This window comes from Nansenia antarctica (genome assembly GCF_963989245.1).
Source record: "Nansenia antarctica genome assembly, chromosome: 5".
NCBI classification, from domain to species: Eukaryota; Metazoa; Chordata; class Actinopteri; order Argentiniformes; family Microstomatidae; genus Nansenia; species Nansenia antarctica.
This window is the reverse complement of record NC_137690.1, coordinates 17,600,105-17,618,064: the sequence shown is the minus strand read 5'-3', so window position 1 is coordinate 17,618,064 and position 17,960 is coordinate 17,600,105. Positions and strand designations below refer to the sequence as shown.

Genomic DNA, 17,960 nt, shown 5'->3' with positions numbered 1-17,960 from the left:
AAACTAGTTCATACTTATTTACATACTCCTGTATTCTCTTTAGAATTCTCTTTATTTTCCAAATAACTTCAACAGCAGCTCAGTACCAATTCAGACAAGGAATTGTGCAATTAAAATCTCACACTATATAACAAAAACAAATAGCAAATTACATGCCAATGTACAAAATATAAACAAGTATATGTAGACTGCATTCCATTACCTATGACATAACACTGACAGCTTGAATAGTGAATGTCATGATTAAGTAACCCAATCTAAAAAGTAATAAATAATAAAAATGCAGGTAACCCAAGTAATTTCGATTAACAAAATTGCGATCACTCCAAGATATCCAATGGTTTCAAATCTGAAAGTAATTCCAAAGAAATTTGGTGAAACTAAAAATCACATTCGGTGGATGGAAAAATATGATTGAAAAATATTTGGATCGTTCAGTACTGACAACAAGCAGCCATATTCATCATCATGAACATGATCCTGGAGAGACAACAAGAGAAAGAGGGGGAAAATACTCAATGATTACTTTGTAGTTCGCTTTACCACAAATAGCATATTTTAAAAAGCCTGAGGGGGAAAAAGCATGACAGGAAAGTAATAATTTGATTTGGGCATGTTAGACAGTAAGCATACACACAAGCAATTATCTAGAGGTATAGGATAGTGCATCCTTGCAGTTATAACTTCCACTACTGGACAGAGGTTTTCCACTGAGTTAACTCTTGGGTCAACTTGGTTCCAGAGACTTGTGGCATGCAGCCTTGGTACCTCCTGAAGCATATACTTTCTTTTTTCAGTGTAACAACAATCCCATCAATTCTCCACTCAGGATCTCCAGAAAGAGGAGCTCAGCTGGCCTTTAGGAGCAGGGATCTGCCTGCTTCTTAATGAACTCTAGGGGGCAGACGAAGACAGCACACGGTTACTCAGTTCCAATTTTGTTTTCAAGGACAATTCATAATTGTTACTTCACAACTGCTACATGTACTGCAGTACACTGGGCCTTGCAGCTCACTCACCTCCAGAAACTGCTTGAGTCTCATGACGGAGCCCATCTGCCCTGTACTGGTGACAGCTTCGATCCTGAAGGAGGAGGAAGGACATGTGAGGGGTCATGGGTGAGAGAGTGTCCAAAGAAAACCAAACAAACAACTAATTGTATTGTAAAAAAAAGTTAAGATGCTGTGAATAGTGATGGTACCTTGGAAAATACTCCTCTTTGATGAGCAGGATGAGCTTCCAGAACTGACCCTGGTACTGCTTCATCAGGGCATGGCCACAGACCTAATGGGAACAGGAGGACAGCAGAAATCAGTGACCAGTTGGCATTAATATGTTTATGGAGACCATAGATCTATGAAGACAGACACAACATCAAAGACAGGACTAACCTCTAGGAAGTCAAACAGCAGCGTGGCAGTGACGTCCGCCAGGGGCTCCATGTTCAGCATCTGAGCCAGCCAGCGCCAACCATGGTTCAACCCATGTGGGTCAGGCTGGAGGGGGGGTATCGGAATATGTCAAAGATCAGAACAATATGATACAAGGAGGGGGTACTAGGGTTAAAGTGAACACTGTACAGTGAGCAAAGAGTTTGTGACATAGTTTGAGGTATAAGCAAGCACCGACCGGTTATGTGAACAGCACAAGCTCTTGATTTGAACGTTAAGCGTGATAAAGATTGCCCATACCCCCTGCTTGGAGCCATAAGGCCACCTCAACTGTATGAGGGCAGCATAGAGCCGGATCATTCCTGACATCCTCTTCAGAAAGCTGTCCTGAGCCTCCACGCCGGTGTCCTCTACTCGGTAGCCTAAAATTCTGGTAGGAAAACAGGGAAAACACATTTCAGCCAGAGAAGAAGCCAAAATAGAACCCACATTTGCACAGAGAATAGAAGTGGGATGATAAAAAAAACTAACATAGGTGTGTACCCAAAACAAAATGACAATGTTCCCTCAATTCATGGTTCATGAGCTTGTTCTTTGCGTCGTGAAACACTCGTTTGTCACTGACCTCTGATAGTCTTCTACTGTTGTGCCGTCCTTCATGGGGGGGTAGTGGGGCACTGAATAAGGGCACTTCTTGTGAAGGTGGGCAAGGATGAGGTCTCCCACTTTAGGGTGGAGTTCCCACACTCCAGAAGCCACCACAGCGATGGGGAAGGCAGCCTCGTGATGGGACGCCACCTCCTCCTCGCCTTGTTTCTGGAGATACATATCGACAGGGAAACAATCTTTGAAAGTGAGAAGCTACAATTATTTGCACCTTGTATAGCATAGTGAACATTAGACATAGGTACTACATCAAAAACCAAATTTCAACAGTTGCCAGTTGTCAGATTACATTCGATTTGATTGCCCACCATATCAGGTGCTTCTAGCTGTGTACGCTTTTCAACTGGTTAGGGTTTGTCAGTTGGCTCACCTGGCACATAGCGCAGTATAACAAAACGGGGCTATTGTAACAAATGACACCTTTAGCCCTGTGTCCACAGTGTCAAGCAGACTCACCACAAACTTCTCGGCCAGTTTGTAGCTCACAAAGTCCAGGCCATTGGGATGCTGGGAGGTGGAGACAGACTTCCCTCCTGACACCACTGATCGTCCAGACAACAGCTTGTCGATCTTTTCAAAGATTTCTCTGAGCTGTGACCCTGCATATTGGACACACACACACATACATACCACAGTGACGATCTTAATATCTCCTTTAATTAGTCTGTAGAAATGGTTGACATCATCAGGATCAAGAACGCAATGACCAAACGTGACCCTCTGTGAGTCAACGGGTCACCAGCTGTAATCTAATAATGCACTTTACACATCCACCATCAGGCCACTCTCCATAACCCAAACACATACCTGAGATACTAGAGATCTGGCTGACAGGGATGGTAGCTGCTTTCTGTAACTCCATTCTCAGTTTCTTTGTCTGAACATAAAAAAAAAAAATATTGCACTTCATCTGTAATACAGCTTACGTTATGCAAATGTTAATGATAACGTGTGCGGTACAATATCATTTTTCCTAGGGCATGACTTATAATTTCTCTACCACCAGCACAACAAAAATTATGCATCTATAAACAGTTTCAGCCAACCTGTATATCCTTTGTCTTATTCAGGGTTTCAAAGGACTGTGCACACTGGTTAGCCGAGTCCTGCAGCTCCCGGTACCATTTCAGGGTGCTCTCCTCAGCTTTACACTGCAAACCTGTTGAATGAACAGACTTGTTTTAGCTCCCTTGTTCACGTCCTAATCAATAACCAATAACATAGCTGAAACTATTGGCATTCAAAGATATTCCAGGCTCTACTTTCCTTCAACCCCCTTATCCTCCCTCTCCTCACCCTTTTTTCGTGCTTTCTCTTTAGCTGATAGAGCAGCACTCTTCTTCTGCTCCTCTTGCTGTGCCTGCAGCTCTGCCAGCTTCTTGCGCTCCTCTTCCTCCTCCAGACCCTTCTTTCTCTTCTCCTGGGCCTGGGCAGCCTCTTCCTGCATCACCCTGATCAGTGACCTCATCTCATGCAGCGCCCGCTCGGCCGCCGTCATGTCCTCCATACTGGGAAATGCCCCCTGCATGAACGCACTCCCAACAGTCAACCAGAGCAGGGACAAAAACTATGTTCTCTATACTCTGATAATACTCACAGACAGTATTTCCACCATTAGTAGTAGTGGTTTACTTAATATCCAACAAAAATAGACAATCGTGATAAAGAGGGCAGAACTGACCTCAGCTGTCGTGTGAACCACCTCTGACACCTGGGAGCAAAGCTGGTTGCCGCGGGTGATGTAAGATGTGCGATTAGGAGCCGGGGCTGCCTGGTTGGGCGTGGCTTGTTCCAGGAGCTGGTTGAGTTGCAGAATCTCTTCCTGGATGGCATTGAGAGTACGCAGCCTCTCCCTGCCATCCACCAGCTTCTGCCGCTCATTCTCAGCCTCCCGCAAGCGCTGCTGTTCCGCCTCCCTCAGACGCAGGTTCAGGATCTGTGAGGGGGAGGGGGGGGGGGGTTATTCAACCTGGACCTGGACCATCTCCAGTTGCTCAACTGTACACATGAATTCACTATTATGATACCTTCATCCTGTGTCTGTGCTCTTCTTTCAACTTCTCTTGGCGCCCAATACTCTCTTGTGTTCTTCCGAACAAGAAAAAAGAAAAATCAATGACGATACTTGACATAACATATTCATTGTCAGAGCGACTTGCATACTGGTGAGTGAAAATTAAGGTGGTCATATTTCAGAGGTAAATAAGCCGTGCATACTCTCGGTCCATCATGTCCCTCATACTCTGGAACTCCTGCCTCTGCTTCAGCTCCATTAACTCCTCAAAGCGTTTGAGCTGTTCTGATTCCCGGCTCGCCACAGAGGCCACAAGGCGCTCCTGCAGCTCCTGCCTCAGACTCAGTTCCATCTACATCAGAGGATTCACAGCACTACATAAGGCATCCTACATATCTCACACATTATATTCAACACCACACAACAGGTTCTGCATACTTAAGTGTAGTGTCAGAGATGATATGTGACAAAATATGCTACCTTGGCCTTGGCGCGATGTTTCTCCTCACACATGCGTATGCACCCTGCCATTTGGGTTGCTCTAGGAGACAGCAGAGAGATGGTCGGGGGAGGAGAGGGGCTGGAGACAGGGCTGAGTTCACAGCTGGGATTTGAGGCACTTTCCTCATCATCAACAATTTGCTGCAGATTGGTATGAAGACAGGTTATTTAGTATGCACAGATACGAACATATACAGAGGGAGTATTAATGTGATCGTTATAGATATGACAGAGTGGAAGAGTTACCTGCTCCTCGTCCTTATTTAACAGGGGGACCTGTGGTGGAGAAGAGAGAGAGAGCTGGGCAATGACTGAAGGGAGGGGGCTGGCGGAGGAGCGTGACACTGGAGCCTCCTCAGATAAACCTGGACTTGGATCGCGGGAGTCAGATCCCAAAGAGCAGGTCTTCTGTAAGGGTCGAGGGCTGAGCCTCTTCAGGATGAGCCCAGAGAGCGGGGACAAACTGGGGGGTCCATTGCAACCTGACAAAATATCCTGTAGAGGACATGAGAAAGTTGTATCATCTCTGAATCTCTTATTTCAAACAATGTCAGCCAGTTAATTGAAGTGAACTACGGTAGACGTGTCAATGTGTAGCATGTCATTAGCTAGGTACTCATATTTGTGATTTTCCTGCTTCGTGTTTTGTCAACGCATCATGCGTAGCAATTTTGAAATAGTTGGCTAGCTAGCAAGAAGTGGCTAACGTTCATTACCTCCCCCTTTTCGAGCCAGTCTGGGTTGTATTTGAGTCTTCCTTTTGTTGAGTTTTTCAAGGCCTCCAATGTGTCCCACCGTAAACTTTCAGCAGGCATGTCGGCGTGTAAATAAACACACGACAGACACTTTGAAGTTAGTAGCGTCTATGCTAAATTTAAACAATTGCTGCATTGGGCGGTGTTACCTAAATTGCACTCCCTGGTGCTCCCTTTCCGGTTATAGTGAGTTCCGATACGTAAAACTGCCATCTCGTGTGTAAAATAACAAAAGGTGATTACTGATGATATTATATGTAGATATTATGAGTGTGTGTTTATGGTGTTTGATGAAAGAGAACATTTAGTCAGTCCATTTCATTTCAGCACTTTATTACTATTTCCTTGTACATCTACATTTCATCTGAATTTCAAAAAAATGTATACATAATACATAATCAACTCAAGCAGTACATTGCTAAATGTAAAAAGGACATTTAATCAAATAGGTGTGTGAGCCGAGCTTGTGCCGAGCCAGAGTCACCAAACACATTACTATAAGAGGATTTGAGAAACTGGACATAATTCTGCAGGCTGCGGTTTGTACAGTCTGATTGCTCCAGTCGGTCCTTCATGTTCTTCAGTTGACTCTGGAATCGTCGCTCCATCTGCAAAGAAATCATATTTGGGCGAAAGTGGTTACAATCAGTCACTACCTATCTTCCGCCGTATATTGAAGACCTGTCTCTTCAGGCTACATTTGAACTGTCCCTCCAAAAGACCTCGTCATCCCCACTACCCCCCCTGTACAGTTTATCTACTATAAAAATAATTAAATAAATAATTCTTCCTTCTTCTACCATTGTAGCTGCCAATGGCCCCTGGTTTTGGCATAGATTAATATTTCTTATGATGACTGATGGATAGACGATTCACTTACTTAATGTATTTGTTGTAAGTTGTTTTGGATAAAGGCGTCTGCTAAATGCCCCAAAATTTAACAATGGTTTTCATTGTAACCATGTTCATTGTTACTGCAGAGTAATCTTTGTATGGTGCTGAGACCATACATTACTCTACACAGAAAACATTTCAGTTAATATCTTGCTCACATCCTCTTTGCCTCTGCGTAACTGGCCCATCTCTGTTCTTGTGAGGCCCAGCTGGCTTTCCAGTTCCAGAGCCTTGGACTGGGAGGACCTCTCTTTGGATAAAGCCCGGTCCCGACTCTGATCCACCTGGAAAACATCAACAAAACTTTAGAGAATCCTCACAAGGAATTCCAAACTCATTCAGAATGTAAACTTGATCAATGTAATGTACAGAACTAAGATAACGGAAACAGACAGACCAGTATCTGAGTGTCCTCCAGGGCCTGCTCCAGCTGTTTGGAGAGGATGCTGCACTCCCGGGCCCGCTCCTCTAGTTGTTGCTGTGTGCTGTGGATGGTGTTCTCCCGCTTGCCAATAACCTGGACCATATCTCTATTCTTTGAGTTGGCCTCCTCTAGTTTTCTGAATTCAAGAACAAGAGTCATCACATGAACAAGAAGAAACATCAAGGACACGGACCTGTGTGTGATCATTGTCCATTGCGAAACATCATAAGCAATATTCTCTCTTCCTGTGCTCACTATTGGACATTGATGTCCTACCTCTCTATAGTCTCTGTCTTATGCTTCAGATGCTTGTTCTCCTCCTGTAGAAGCAAGTTCTTCTCTTGAAAGGTCTCCACCCGAGAGCCATGCTGCTCCGCCTGCACAGAAACACACTCAAGGACACGTCTTGTATACAATCTTAGAATGGATCATTTTTTCTGTGATCAGACAAACTACTGTACATGTATGAGTGCACATTACGATACCTTGTTTCGGAGTTCAGAGAGGGCACCGTTTTGCTCCGTGTTTCTCCTCTCCTGAGCATGTGCCTGTTCCTGAGCTTCTCTCAGTTGTAACTCAGAGCGCTTTAGCATCTCAGGCAGAGGCTCCAGCTCTCTCAGGCGCCCCAGTAACTGCCTCCTGACCAGCTCGATCTCCCTCTCCAGGGTGACTTTAATGTCCCGCGCTGCTCTCTCCGCCATCTCCAGCTTTAAGCAGTAGTCCTCTGATTCCAAGCGGGCCTTCTGAACCTGTGGCACAATGAAGGCCACAAGGCGCTTATCATCATGTCACTTATCATTTCTTAATATAGAAAAATGTAGTACCCCTGGCTCAACGTTATAAAGATACAGTCCACATTCTGGTAGGTTGATTATACCTTGCTTTTATACTTGTCCATCTGGCTTTCATGCTGCTTGACTGTAATCTTAAACTGCTTGACATCAGATTGGGACTGTGTGAGCTTTTCCTCTCCTGCAATCAGGGCAGCCTTGAAAAAAAGAAGAAACACACAAAACAAAATAACAATCAAACAACAACACTCAAACATGTTATCCTCCAAATTCAATGTTTTATTTCATGCAGCTGATTACACCAAGTCTTCAAAAACGGATTTATTCACCTTCAGTCTCTGATTCTCTAGTTTGTTGGTGGTGTTGTCGGAGGTGCGGTGGTGCAGCTGGTCCAGGAGACCCTCCCTCTCAGCGCGAGCCTTCCCCTCCACACTGTGTAACTGTGCTGTCAGCTCTGTCACCTGACTGCACACAGACACAGCATAGAACATATACGGCTGGTTTCACAGAAAAGGCTTAAACCTAGTCCAGGATTAAATCACACTTGCAATTTTTGCTTTTTAGTCTAGGATTAGTCTTAATCTGCATCCATGAACACGGCTATGTTATGTTATGTTATGTTATGTTATGAATGAATAGAATGAATAGTTTAATGACCACACAACTTAGGTCGGTGGAATTTGTTGTCGGTACAGCTCAAAAGCAGTGTCAAAAAACATACACACATTGTACATGACTATTACATTATTATTATGTTATCTTAACAACAATGGGGGAATATCTATGAGGAATACACCATTCCTGAAATAACGTGGTATTTACCAACACCTCATGATAGCTAGTCACAACCACTCACTTGTTAAGAAATGTTATTTCCATTTCAATCTGGCTCTTAGCAGTCATCTCTTTGGAGTGGCGAGCACACCAGTCCTCAGCTGTGGTGACGGCTTCTGCCAACTGGCTGTCCTAAATGGTGACACCAACACAATGTGCACTGTGACACTTGGACCATTTAATGTGTTTCACAACTGTTTATTGTATTCTTTTCTAAATGGTAAAGCAGAAAAAAAATATAGGTTTATCACAAACCTCTGTGATTTACTATTTTCATAGCATCAAATCCACCAATCATCTTTCTGACCCAGCATCACAAGTCATCCTGTGAGAGAGCCTCATGCATTTTAGAAATAGATCTAAAAAGGCTACAGTGTGGCAAGTGTCCAACCTTCTCAAGCAGCTGTGTAGAGAGATGCCTGATTGAATCCTCGCCCTGCTCTGCCCGCTGCTTCAGGGTTTGGGTCCTCTGCCTCAAATTGTGTTTATCCTCCTCACTCTGGTGCTTCAGCTCCTGAAGTTGCTCCAGCAATGCATGTGTCTCCATCTGTTGCTGCTCCAGGGTCTGCTCCATCCTCTGCTCCAGGTAGGGAAGAGTGTTAAAGGGCAGCAGGGGGAGCAGATGATTACATTTTGGGTCAAATGGATACTTTTAGGTGGAATGGATTCATCAGGTAGTGAATTAATCAGAGATACTATGAAAAACGGAGGGAATCTCTGCACTTTTTAGAGGTACACATTAATACATTTGATCTATCGTATATAGGTATAATTAGCCCCAAAAAGGTTTTGTGGGCACATACACCTTGATACATACCTGAATCTGGGCAACTTGACGGTCACTTTCAGCCTCTTTGCTGCGTAGCTGCGTTTGGAGATGACTACGGGTTGACTCCAGAACTTTGGACAGCTCTTCAGTGGTCTTCACGTTGTCCTGCCATGTGTAGGGGATAAGAGATTAAGTAAATGTAAGCTGCCATTTGTGAGCACCTATCAAATGTATATTAAATAAATAAGCCATCATGATTACTCTCTTCATCAAATGTTGGGAATCTATCGCAGGTCAAGAAGTCATACGTTTCTAACACATGACATGTTCAGCATCCTAGCAGACCTTTTCAGAATCCAAATGTACAGCAAGCTTGATGGCTTCCTTCTCTTTGTTGTTGAGTTTTGCCAAAAGACGCTGAAAGAGAAATAGAGCAACAACAGTTTACTATATGCCTATGACCCTGGATATGCACCAAAGTAATTACATGAATTGTTCTTAAGTAATTGAATATGAATTAATGACCAACAAAGCACATGGTGATGGAACATGTGTGTGTGTGTGTGTGTGTGTGTGTGTGTGTGTGTGTGTGTGTGTGTGTGTGTTAAATACACACCATTTTCTCTGTCTCAGTGTTGGCCAGTCTCTGCAGTAGATCACGTCTCTGCTCGGACATCCTCAAAGATTCTGTCTATATCAATACATGAAAGCACAATCTTTATTGGTTGTTTACATCAACAAAACAACCAGTCCTGTTTGAATCTAGTCTGTGTATTGGGGAAAAGGAGAGCAGAAGTTAAGTTACCTCACGTTCATGGAACTCTCTGAGGAGTTCTCTGAGGACGCGGTTTGTGCTGTCAAACGTTTCTATCTTCTTCACCAACAACTCCTGCTGACGCCCAAGCAGGGTAGTATCCGTCTTTGACAATCGCTTATCCTACAGCAAGGAGAGAGGACAAAAAGCTATTGTGCCAATATCAAAAATGAGTAGCTATTCAATAATGTGGGTTCTTGTATTAAACTGACCTTTTTCACACTACCCATGGTCTCTCTCAGGGATGTTAACTGTGTGGCCACTGCCATGCCATCAATCTCTGCTTCTACTAGTTTCCTTAGCAGCATGTCTGTCTCACTTTGAAGGGACTCCAATTCAGGCCTGCTGAATTTCCGTGGGAGGGTTAATGATGACATCAACACACACAAAGTAGGGCTTGACTGGTTAAATCTTATTATACCCAGCTATATTTTCATTCACTAGATTGCCTACAAAATCTAGGCTTGATTATTGAATGACAAATGTGCATATGATATCAAAGAAGGAGTCCGCACTTGTGGCAAGTCTCCCCTATCTTCATCAGGGGGTGACGGGGGCTGTTGTTCTCTCGTTCTCTCATGTCAAGGTCTTTGGTTGCCTCCACCAGCCTGTCTTCCTGCTCGTTGATAACACACCAACATGCACTCAGACATTCGGACTAGCGCTCAAGTAGAAACTCCTTCTTCCGCAGCTTTACCTGATCACTCAAAGTTGCCACACGCTGACTTTATTTGCTTAATAGACATTTGTATGCAAACAAACAGGGATGATACAGCGGAATTTCCTAAAACTCACAGACTCTGTATAAGCTCTGTATTGTTACAAATTTGTAGTAGGTTTTAATAATGTTGAATGTTTGAGATGGGCATTAAATGGATTTTGCACTCAATACATTATTAACTATCGTACCTCATTCATTGGTGACCCAACATCCATCATTAGACTGTCAATCTTCCTCCCATATTTGCTACGGTGGCCCTGCATCGCCTCTTGCTCATCCTCATCATCAACAGACAGGTCAGCCAACTGCATTGGGGATCGGGAGGGGTCAGCCAGTGGCCCAGATGTGATCTCCAGACAGTAAGAAGGCCCCTGTAAAAGAAATTAAGTATAGTTTTCTCTTCATTAAATATTGAGCTACGGGCATTGTAAAATCTGAGCAATGTTGATTGTCTTATTATAGAGACCTCCCACTTGTAGGCTTCTCTCCGAGTTGAGACTGTGCCTGGGGGTATCCAGGGTGCGCGGGCCTTTACTCTGGCAGTGGCACGCAGGTTCCCCACTTCTTTGACTGTCACCTGCAGACAGAACAGTTGACTTGATTTGAAAATGCTGAAGCAACCAGAAGCCTGATGATGATACAGTACATACAATTATACCGAACACATAATGTTGTCTTGTGGAAAACAACTTTGTGTAACCTGTGATGCCTTGGCAGGGCAGCTCTTCTGACTCCTCTTCAGGTGAACATGCACAGGTGTCGTCTCTGACACGTGTACGTGCAAAGGCGGTGATGGATCACGCGTTTTCATTGTTTAATAACACTAACGTTAAATACTTCTAGCCAACGTTAGACAGTGTTTCTCTTTCAAGCAACACAAATCGATCGAATGCACACCAAAAACACACATAACCTAGACTAGCATGTACATGTGGTTAAAACAAATAAAGGTATAATAATATGCGATGTTCCCTCTTCGTAATTGCCAGTTTTGTACGACGTTCTTCCTTGGCTACAAACTTGTTTGGTAAACGCGAGCTAGGCGATCGTATCGGTCAACATGCGACTGATTGGCTAATTCGTAACAGATTTCTAAAGATATCGCTCTGTGATTGGACAACACTCGTTGGACCCACGTTCTACTACACGTTACCAGTAGCAACGCGTACAAGCAATCTTTCCGCGAGATGTCCAGTTTGGCTCCTCCCACCGACAGATGGCGCAGTGAGTTTATCGGTTACTGGAATTCGTTCTCGACAGACGACATTCCATTTTTTCAGTTTACGCGAAGCTTTATAAAATGAATATCGAGAACAAAATCAAATCAAAATTATTTTAAATTATATAAAAATCAATCAATATGAATTGGCCGTAACGTTATTAAGCCGTTGAAGCAACATGTACGATCAACTCGAAAGCTCAGAACACCCAAAAGTCTAAATATGTTTCTGTCTTGGGCTCGTAGTATCCATTTCCTGAATATACGAGTGCTCTTCCTATGAGTTGCAGCAAGGAAGCAACGTAGGCTCAGCAATGCATGGTAAACTGACACAAAGCTCTGAACTATCAGAAACTGATAGGCTGCATACACTTATTTGGTATTTCGTAATTATTATACTGAGCGATTTTAAACTCATTGAAGCATGTGCTGCCGAGGGGGCCGGTAATTTGTTGCTATGCAGGGCTTGTGGACATGAATTGGCTTTTGAGAAAGATGCCAACTTTATATCTAGTCGGCTCGCGCTCTCTCATCGAAATGACACGGTTCTAGGGGATAGGAGGATCCCTGTCCAGCTGTTCGAAAACCCCCAAGGTTACCAATATGAAGTTATGACTTTCAGAAATGCAGACGTGGTGAAGCACTGGCCGGCGGATAAACACTTCACCTGGTATCCTGGATACTCCTGGACAATGGCCACTTGTCCACGATGTAACACACATCTTGGTGGGTTGGGAATTAAGTTTGATTTCCCATGTTCCGTTTCATGATCAGACGTCTCTTAAAAGTAAAGCTTTTCTCTCACTGAAATGTTACGTTTTGACCACTGATCTTCTTTTTTCCAGGATGGGCTTTCCAACCCAGTGACTGGCCGAAGACCGTAACTGAAAAAGAGTTCGAGGCATCGGAACAGACTTTTTTGGCTCTCATCACTCATCGATTGCTGCAGGAAAACTTTGCATCAAGACTTCTTATAACCCCTAAATCGTTCAGAAGCTGACATGTCCACTGCATCCCAAGCCACTGCCACAAAATATGTATTTCTATGCCAATTGCATTTTCAACAACTTAATCAAATGAAGGTATATTTAATAAATGTGTGGCAATTACAATGACCAATTGTATCATTCTATATACAATACTAAACCAATGTCATTACAAAACATTTAGCTACAATTTAACAGGATAAACAGGCCAAAAGGTAGTCTCTTCACAGCCACTTCTTACAAATGTTCGTAATACTGTCAATTAAATTACTTTTCCTTTATGGTTGGTTAGAATAGTCACACACGTCTGTGTACACATTACGTTTTATTGTAACAAAGCAACTTTAACACCTTAAGTTTAAAACAGATTCATTTTTTTCCCCAGCGGAAAAGAAAGGTGATTAGATGTAAATTCCATGAGTTAACAGGTCGTTTTCCATGAAGCAGTGGGGGCCGAAATTTACAAGCATTTTTTTTCAGTTTTTTTTTTTTCATTTTGTCTTTATTAAAAATGTCATTTCAAATCTCATGGATGTCTGTAAAACAATACAATGAAAATCAAAAAAACAAACCCCATAGTAATGGTGTCAAAAGACCCACCCTCCCCAACACCCTAAAGATATCCTCTACCCTACCCCAGCATTGACCCCAAACATTACAAGAGGTGATAGGAATGAGCTGGTACTTTCTATCTGTTTATTTTTAACCACACAGGAGGGAAGGGGGGGGAAACAACATTATTTTTAAGGGATCTACTCCCCAACTGAAAAAAATTATAAAAACTGAAGAGGTCTGCTAGCGCTAGGTCACTGCACCATGGCTTTTGTTCATTTACCGCACAACCTTTAACAGGAGGAAAATTATATATATATAAATTGCTATTTATTTAACTCTACTCAAGATGGCGTGCTGATTCTATTTTTTGTAGGTTTTCATTTTTTTCTGATGAGTGTGGGGACTGAGGTGGTACGTACAATTCTAGGCAGGGTTTTGCCATGGAATTTAGATGAGTCAGAGAAAAACTTAACATGGCACAGACAGGAGAAAGGCTTCAAAATGAGAAGCACAAAAATAAAAAAATAATCTTGCTCCCAAATATGGGTGGAAAACCAAATAGGGGGAAATAGTAATAATGGGTATGGGTAGATGATGTCGTCTTCAGGTTTAGTCATCTTCTCCATCATCATCCTAAACAACAAAGGGGCATCATCAACATTGAGCACGCACACACGTCAATATGCAATAACATATACCGTAGGGTCACAAGACATTTTAACTATTAAGAACATACTTCGCCATCATCTCCGTCATCCTCCTCTTCATCTTCCTCCCCATCATCTTCATCACCTTCCTCATCAATGTCCTCAAGACCTTCCTCGTCATCATCATCGTCTTCCCCATCACCTTCCTCATCGTCCATATCAGGGACCTGCTCATAAATGTAGCACATTTTTATTAATTCATCCCATAATGATACAGTGACCGAAGCCTACACCGACAGACAGCAGGAGACCACTTACCAAGTAGTACTGCAGGGGGTTAGGCCAGATGTCGTCTTTAATGACCTCTCCCAGCTCATCAGCCCCAGCATCGGAGTGATCAGTGAACCAAGTGAAGAAGCTCTCGGGTTCTTCATGTTGCCTCTTCCTGCCAGCTTTGTTCTGTGTCTGGCTGGAGCGCTTTGTCAGGTCCTTCAAACAGAAACGACATAACAGATCACAAACTAGCATTCCATAGCTTATCATATTTACAAAATGGCAAGTGTTTTGCAAATAAGCAAAGTAAGACACCACATTCCTTGTAAATAAGTTCTCAGCAGAAAAGTAATATATAATTAATTAATTATATAGTAATGTAAAAAAAAATATATTAAAAAAAAATCAGATGTCACACATGTGTGTGTGTTGTTGCAATGTCATCATGCATTTGAAGAGTAACCCACAATACCTTTCCTGATTTCCATTTGATTTCCGTTGATTTCGAGGATGGGTCTCCACTCTCGTTCAGGTGGAACTCTTTTGAAAGGACTTTGTTTTCAAAGTAGGGGTTTTCGTCGAAGTACTAAAATACACAAAACCAGAGTCAATAAAGATAAATGAAATAAAGTGGAAACTGTAATGACACCCCTCATAGTTTATATTACTTACAAAATCTATTCTGTAGCCCGATTTGATATCTTCGAACTCTGTCACCTCCACCCTGGTCAGGTAGTGAAGCGCCTCCTCATCTTCCTCACCAAGAAGGGCAGAAACTGAAACAGAAAACACGAGTCAGAATCTATGACCAGGCATCCAAAGATGATAACTTAATATCAAAAATGTGTGCTGAAGCTCACCTTGTGGATGGTTGACAAATGTGGTGACCCAGAAGTTTGGAATTTTGGCGATCAGTTCTGACCTCTTCTGAAAGAATGGCTGACGGAGTTTGTTGTATTTCTGTTCTACTTTCAATATCTCCTCACTCGCTTGCTCGTTCAGTCTGAGGGGAAATTATATTGAACACACACATCACACACATGTGCTACAACAACATGAATAATCCGTAATAACGTGTTTGATCAGACGCATACCTGTCAATTTCATTTTGAACTTCGTCGATGTGTTCAATAGCTTCCTGTTGTTCTTTTTCTGTTGAGAACAAGTACCAACGTCTAAAATTAGTATATTCATAAGAGACCAACAAAAACACCCGAGAATGCACGAGACAATTAGGTATTAAAAGACTAAACCCCTAATCCAATAAATGATACTGAAATTAAACCTGCGCTCATAACAAGAAACATGTTAGGGCCATGAAAAGGCAAGAACCGCAATCTGACTAAAGGCGAAGCAAAAGTTGGCAAAAATCAAAACAACACGCTACATATTTGCAATGATTGACTAATGCAACATGCGTGTGTCCATGGCTGCCTCTCTCCCATTCAGCGGGTTCAGAGCAGCCCGCAAACAGCGTTTCCTGCTACTGTCGACGAGGGCCGCGTGGTTTAAATGTGGGAGTCCGCACACTGCATTCAATGTTCCCCATCTCCAACATGGGCTAGCGCTAGCTGCCCGCATAATGCAATACGTATAAAATATATATACATATATAAAACTCATCATGACCGAATACCCGTTTACTCTGTGGATCCACTTCCCTAAAACATATCAACGTTGTGTGGTTAGAAATTCATATAGTTGCCAAATTCAAATGAACTTGCTTCATCATGGCGGGGGTGCACAACAACAAAGTAGCATCGGGCCACGGTGGTTTCGTCAAAGCTACGAAACAAGAGTTAGCTGGCTACATTCCATCAGCTACACAAATAGCGTACGAACTCAAAGTAAAAACGAATATAATCAAATATTTACGGTATGCCATTTAAACCACTGGCTTTTCGATAACATTTTAAAACGGCTCATTAGCAAAGAAAGACATGTTGCTAGCTAGCTACCACATTACCAACTAACTAGCCAGCTAACATGGCCTCCATCACTTCAGCATCACCGGGTAGAGTAGGACAGACCTTACCGAGCTACGCAATCACTAGCTACAGACCACCCGGGCTAAACCCACAACCGGATAGGTTCGTATGGAAAGACGGCGCACGGAAAAAGAGGTTTAGTACATTTTTTTGCATTGAACTTGTACAATTCAGTGGAACTAATGAAGAAAGTGAAAATGGCGGTGAACAGGAGGCCGCCATTCCTTACCGGAGGTCTCGTCCGCTCCGTCATGGTTTGAGTTCAGTTCCTTTTTACTCACTTTCGCTGCCGAAGCCGACATGTTTTTTTCGCAAGCTGTAAGAACAGACTTCAGAGAGAATGCTAGATTAGTATATATTTGTTCTCCTTTAACAGGAGAATTCTATTTCTAACCAAGATTTTCGGAGTGCAACAACAACGTGTGCAGCGCTCCTCCACACAATATAGCGGGGAAGTCAAAGGCACTCACGAAGCTCCAGCCCACTCACGCGCTCCTTTTCAGTACGAACGCGCCTCGCCAAATAGAGCCGCTCGAGCTCCGCCTCTCAGAGACAAGGCTACTCGCTCGCTCCCAGTGTTGCTCTCTGATAGGCGAGGTCGCACTATAGGGGGCTGGTATATATTAACTGCAAAAGGCGGGATTTCATTGAAACAAAATAACCCCATTCGCACATAGTCTTGCTTTCACATCCTAACCATCGCATCTATCTTGTGTAACATTGTATATGCTCATTTTATTTGCGTTGAGCTGGCTATTGGACGCATATTTGCAAATAGCCTACTTGAGTAGTACACTTATTTAATACAGTGTAGCCTCCCTTGCCATATATATATTTCATGAATTTAATACGAGCTATTTTCTAAATGTTCTTATTTTGACCTACTTTAAATGTGTTTTTAAGCAGGAATTATAATAATAATGTTTCCAATGTGAACAGTTTAACAGCTTTCAGATGTATTGCTCTGGTCATCAAATCTGATTTCATTAATATATATGAAATATATATATATATATATATATATATATATTTCATATATATTAATGAAATCAGTATGACACTATATTAAGTTGGCCTAATACCTGTGAATTAAATATGTAATAACACTCATAGCAACATTGTATGAACATGCTGTTATACAGCATGAATAAGGACGGTTCCTACTTGTGTAATAACACAAACTGCTCCACTTCATATGCTATTACCTAATTACTATGTAAACCATGTTATATTCAATGCTGTTACTACCGTAACTTCAATGTTACTGCACAGGTATTGGGGCAGATATGACCAAATATAACAAAAGAAATTCATTATCACTTCAGGTTTGCAAATGAAATATGCTATTCCTATGGGTATTAAAGAAATAAGAAAATATTGTTTATAATTTAAAGTGCATAGGTACATCTGTAAGAGGACTATTATTACATTGAGTTATTATTATTATTATTGAGTGAGTGTTTTCCTGGTGTGTCCTTAGCTGCATGTGTACGCCTGCCAAAGCTTACCTTTGCACCATTATTTACTGGCTTTCATTTGTCCAGCTGTTTGCCAAATTAATCAATATTTCCAACACCACCCATTTAATGCAGTAGGCTATGTAACAAAGGATGACATAAAGCCTTTAGAAGGTCTTCATAAGTTTACAATTAATAAGACTGACATTGCTATACTCTATGAGGTAGTGATGGCATACGCAGCCACTATGGATATGTTTA

General features: G+C 42.4%; 3 protein-coding genes across 5 annotated transcripts; all 3 read right to left on the bottom strand.

Annotated features, from left to right (window-relative positions):
- Window positions 1–37: 37 nt before the first annotated feature.
- gle1 (GLE1 RNA export mediator) lies at window positions 38–5,387 on the bottom strand (the record flags this gene model as incomplete). The annotated part of the gene is made up of 16 exons (XM_080530901.1): window positions 38–894; window positions 1,020–1,083; window positions 1,202–1,284; window positions 1,392–1,496; window positions 1,692–1,821; window positions 2,017–2,207; window positions 2,514–2,656; window positions 2,865–2,934; window positions 3,104–3,216; window positions 3,354–3,579; window positions 3,739–3,993; window positions 4,085–4,145; window positions 4,275–4,423; window positions 4,552–4,713; window positions 4,819–5,067; window positions 5,289–5,387. 16 exons carry the CDS (start codon window positions 5,385–5,387, stop codon window positions 826–828), a joined length of 2,169 nt encoding a protein of 722 aa, XP_080387027.1. The 3' UTR covers window positions 38–825.
- A 381-nt stretch (window positions 5,388–5,768) lies between these two features.
- LOC308157819 (outer dense fiber protein 2-like) lies at window positions 5,769–11,385 on the bottom strand (the record flags this gene model as incomplete). Its single annotated transcript, XM_080531420.1, is given in 19 exon segments — window positions 5,769–5,803; window positions 5,806–5,935; window positions 6,380–6,505; window positions 6,619–6,781; window positions 6,922–7,022; window positions 7,131–7,394; window positions 7,523–7,633; window positions 7,766–7,901; window positions 8,293–8,402; window positions 8,662–8,847; window positions 9,088–9,204; window positions 9,385–9,456; window positions 9,656–9,730; window positions 9,845–9,976; window positions 10,066–10,195; window positions 10,369–10,469; window positions 10,763–10,945; window positions 11,041–11,151; window positions 11,275–11,385. Coding segments are annotated over 19 exon segments (2,394 nt in total).
- A 1,826-nt stretch (window positions 11,386–13,211) lies between these two features.
- LOC308157096 (protein SET-like) lies at window positions 13,212–16,750 on the bottom strand. Of its 3 annotated transcripts, XM_080530576.1 has the most exons (9): window positions 16,713–16,750; window positions 16,472–16,571; window positions 15,349–15,406; window positions 15,115–15,257; window positions 14,927–15,030; window positions 14,727–14,840; window positions 14,300–14,470; window positions 14,071–14,211; window positions 13,212–13,967 (listed from the first exon to the last, which is right to left on the bottom strand). In XM_080530576.1, exons 2-9 carry the CDS (start codon window positions 16,542–16,544, stop codon window positions 13,944–13,946), a joined length of 828 nt encoding a protein of 275 aa, XP_080386702.1. In that variant the 5' UTR covers window positions 16,545–16,571; window positions 16,713–16,750; the 3' UTR covers window positions 13,212–13,943. The 3 variants fall into 3 exon arrangements, with proteins under 3 accessions (XP_080386702.1, XP_080386701.1, XP_080386703.1); XM_080530575.1 differs by lacking the exon at window positions 16,713–16,750 and having other exon boundaries at window positions 16,472–16,706; XM_080530577.1 differs by lacking the exon at window positions 16,713–16,750 and having other exon boundaries at window positions 14,071–14,208; window positions 16,472–16,706.
- Window positions 16,751–17,960: the final 1,210 nt, after the last annotated feature.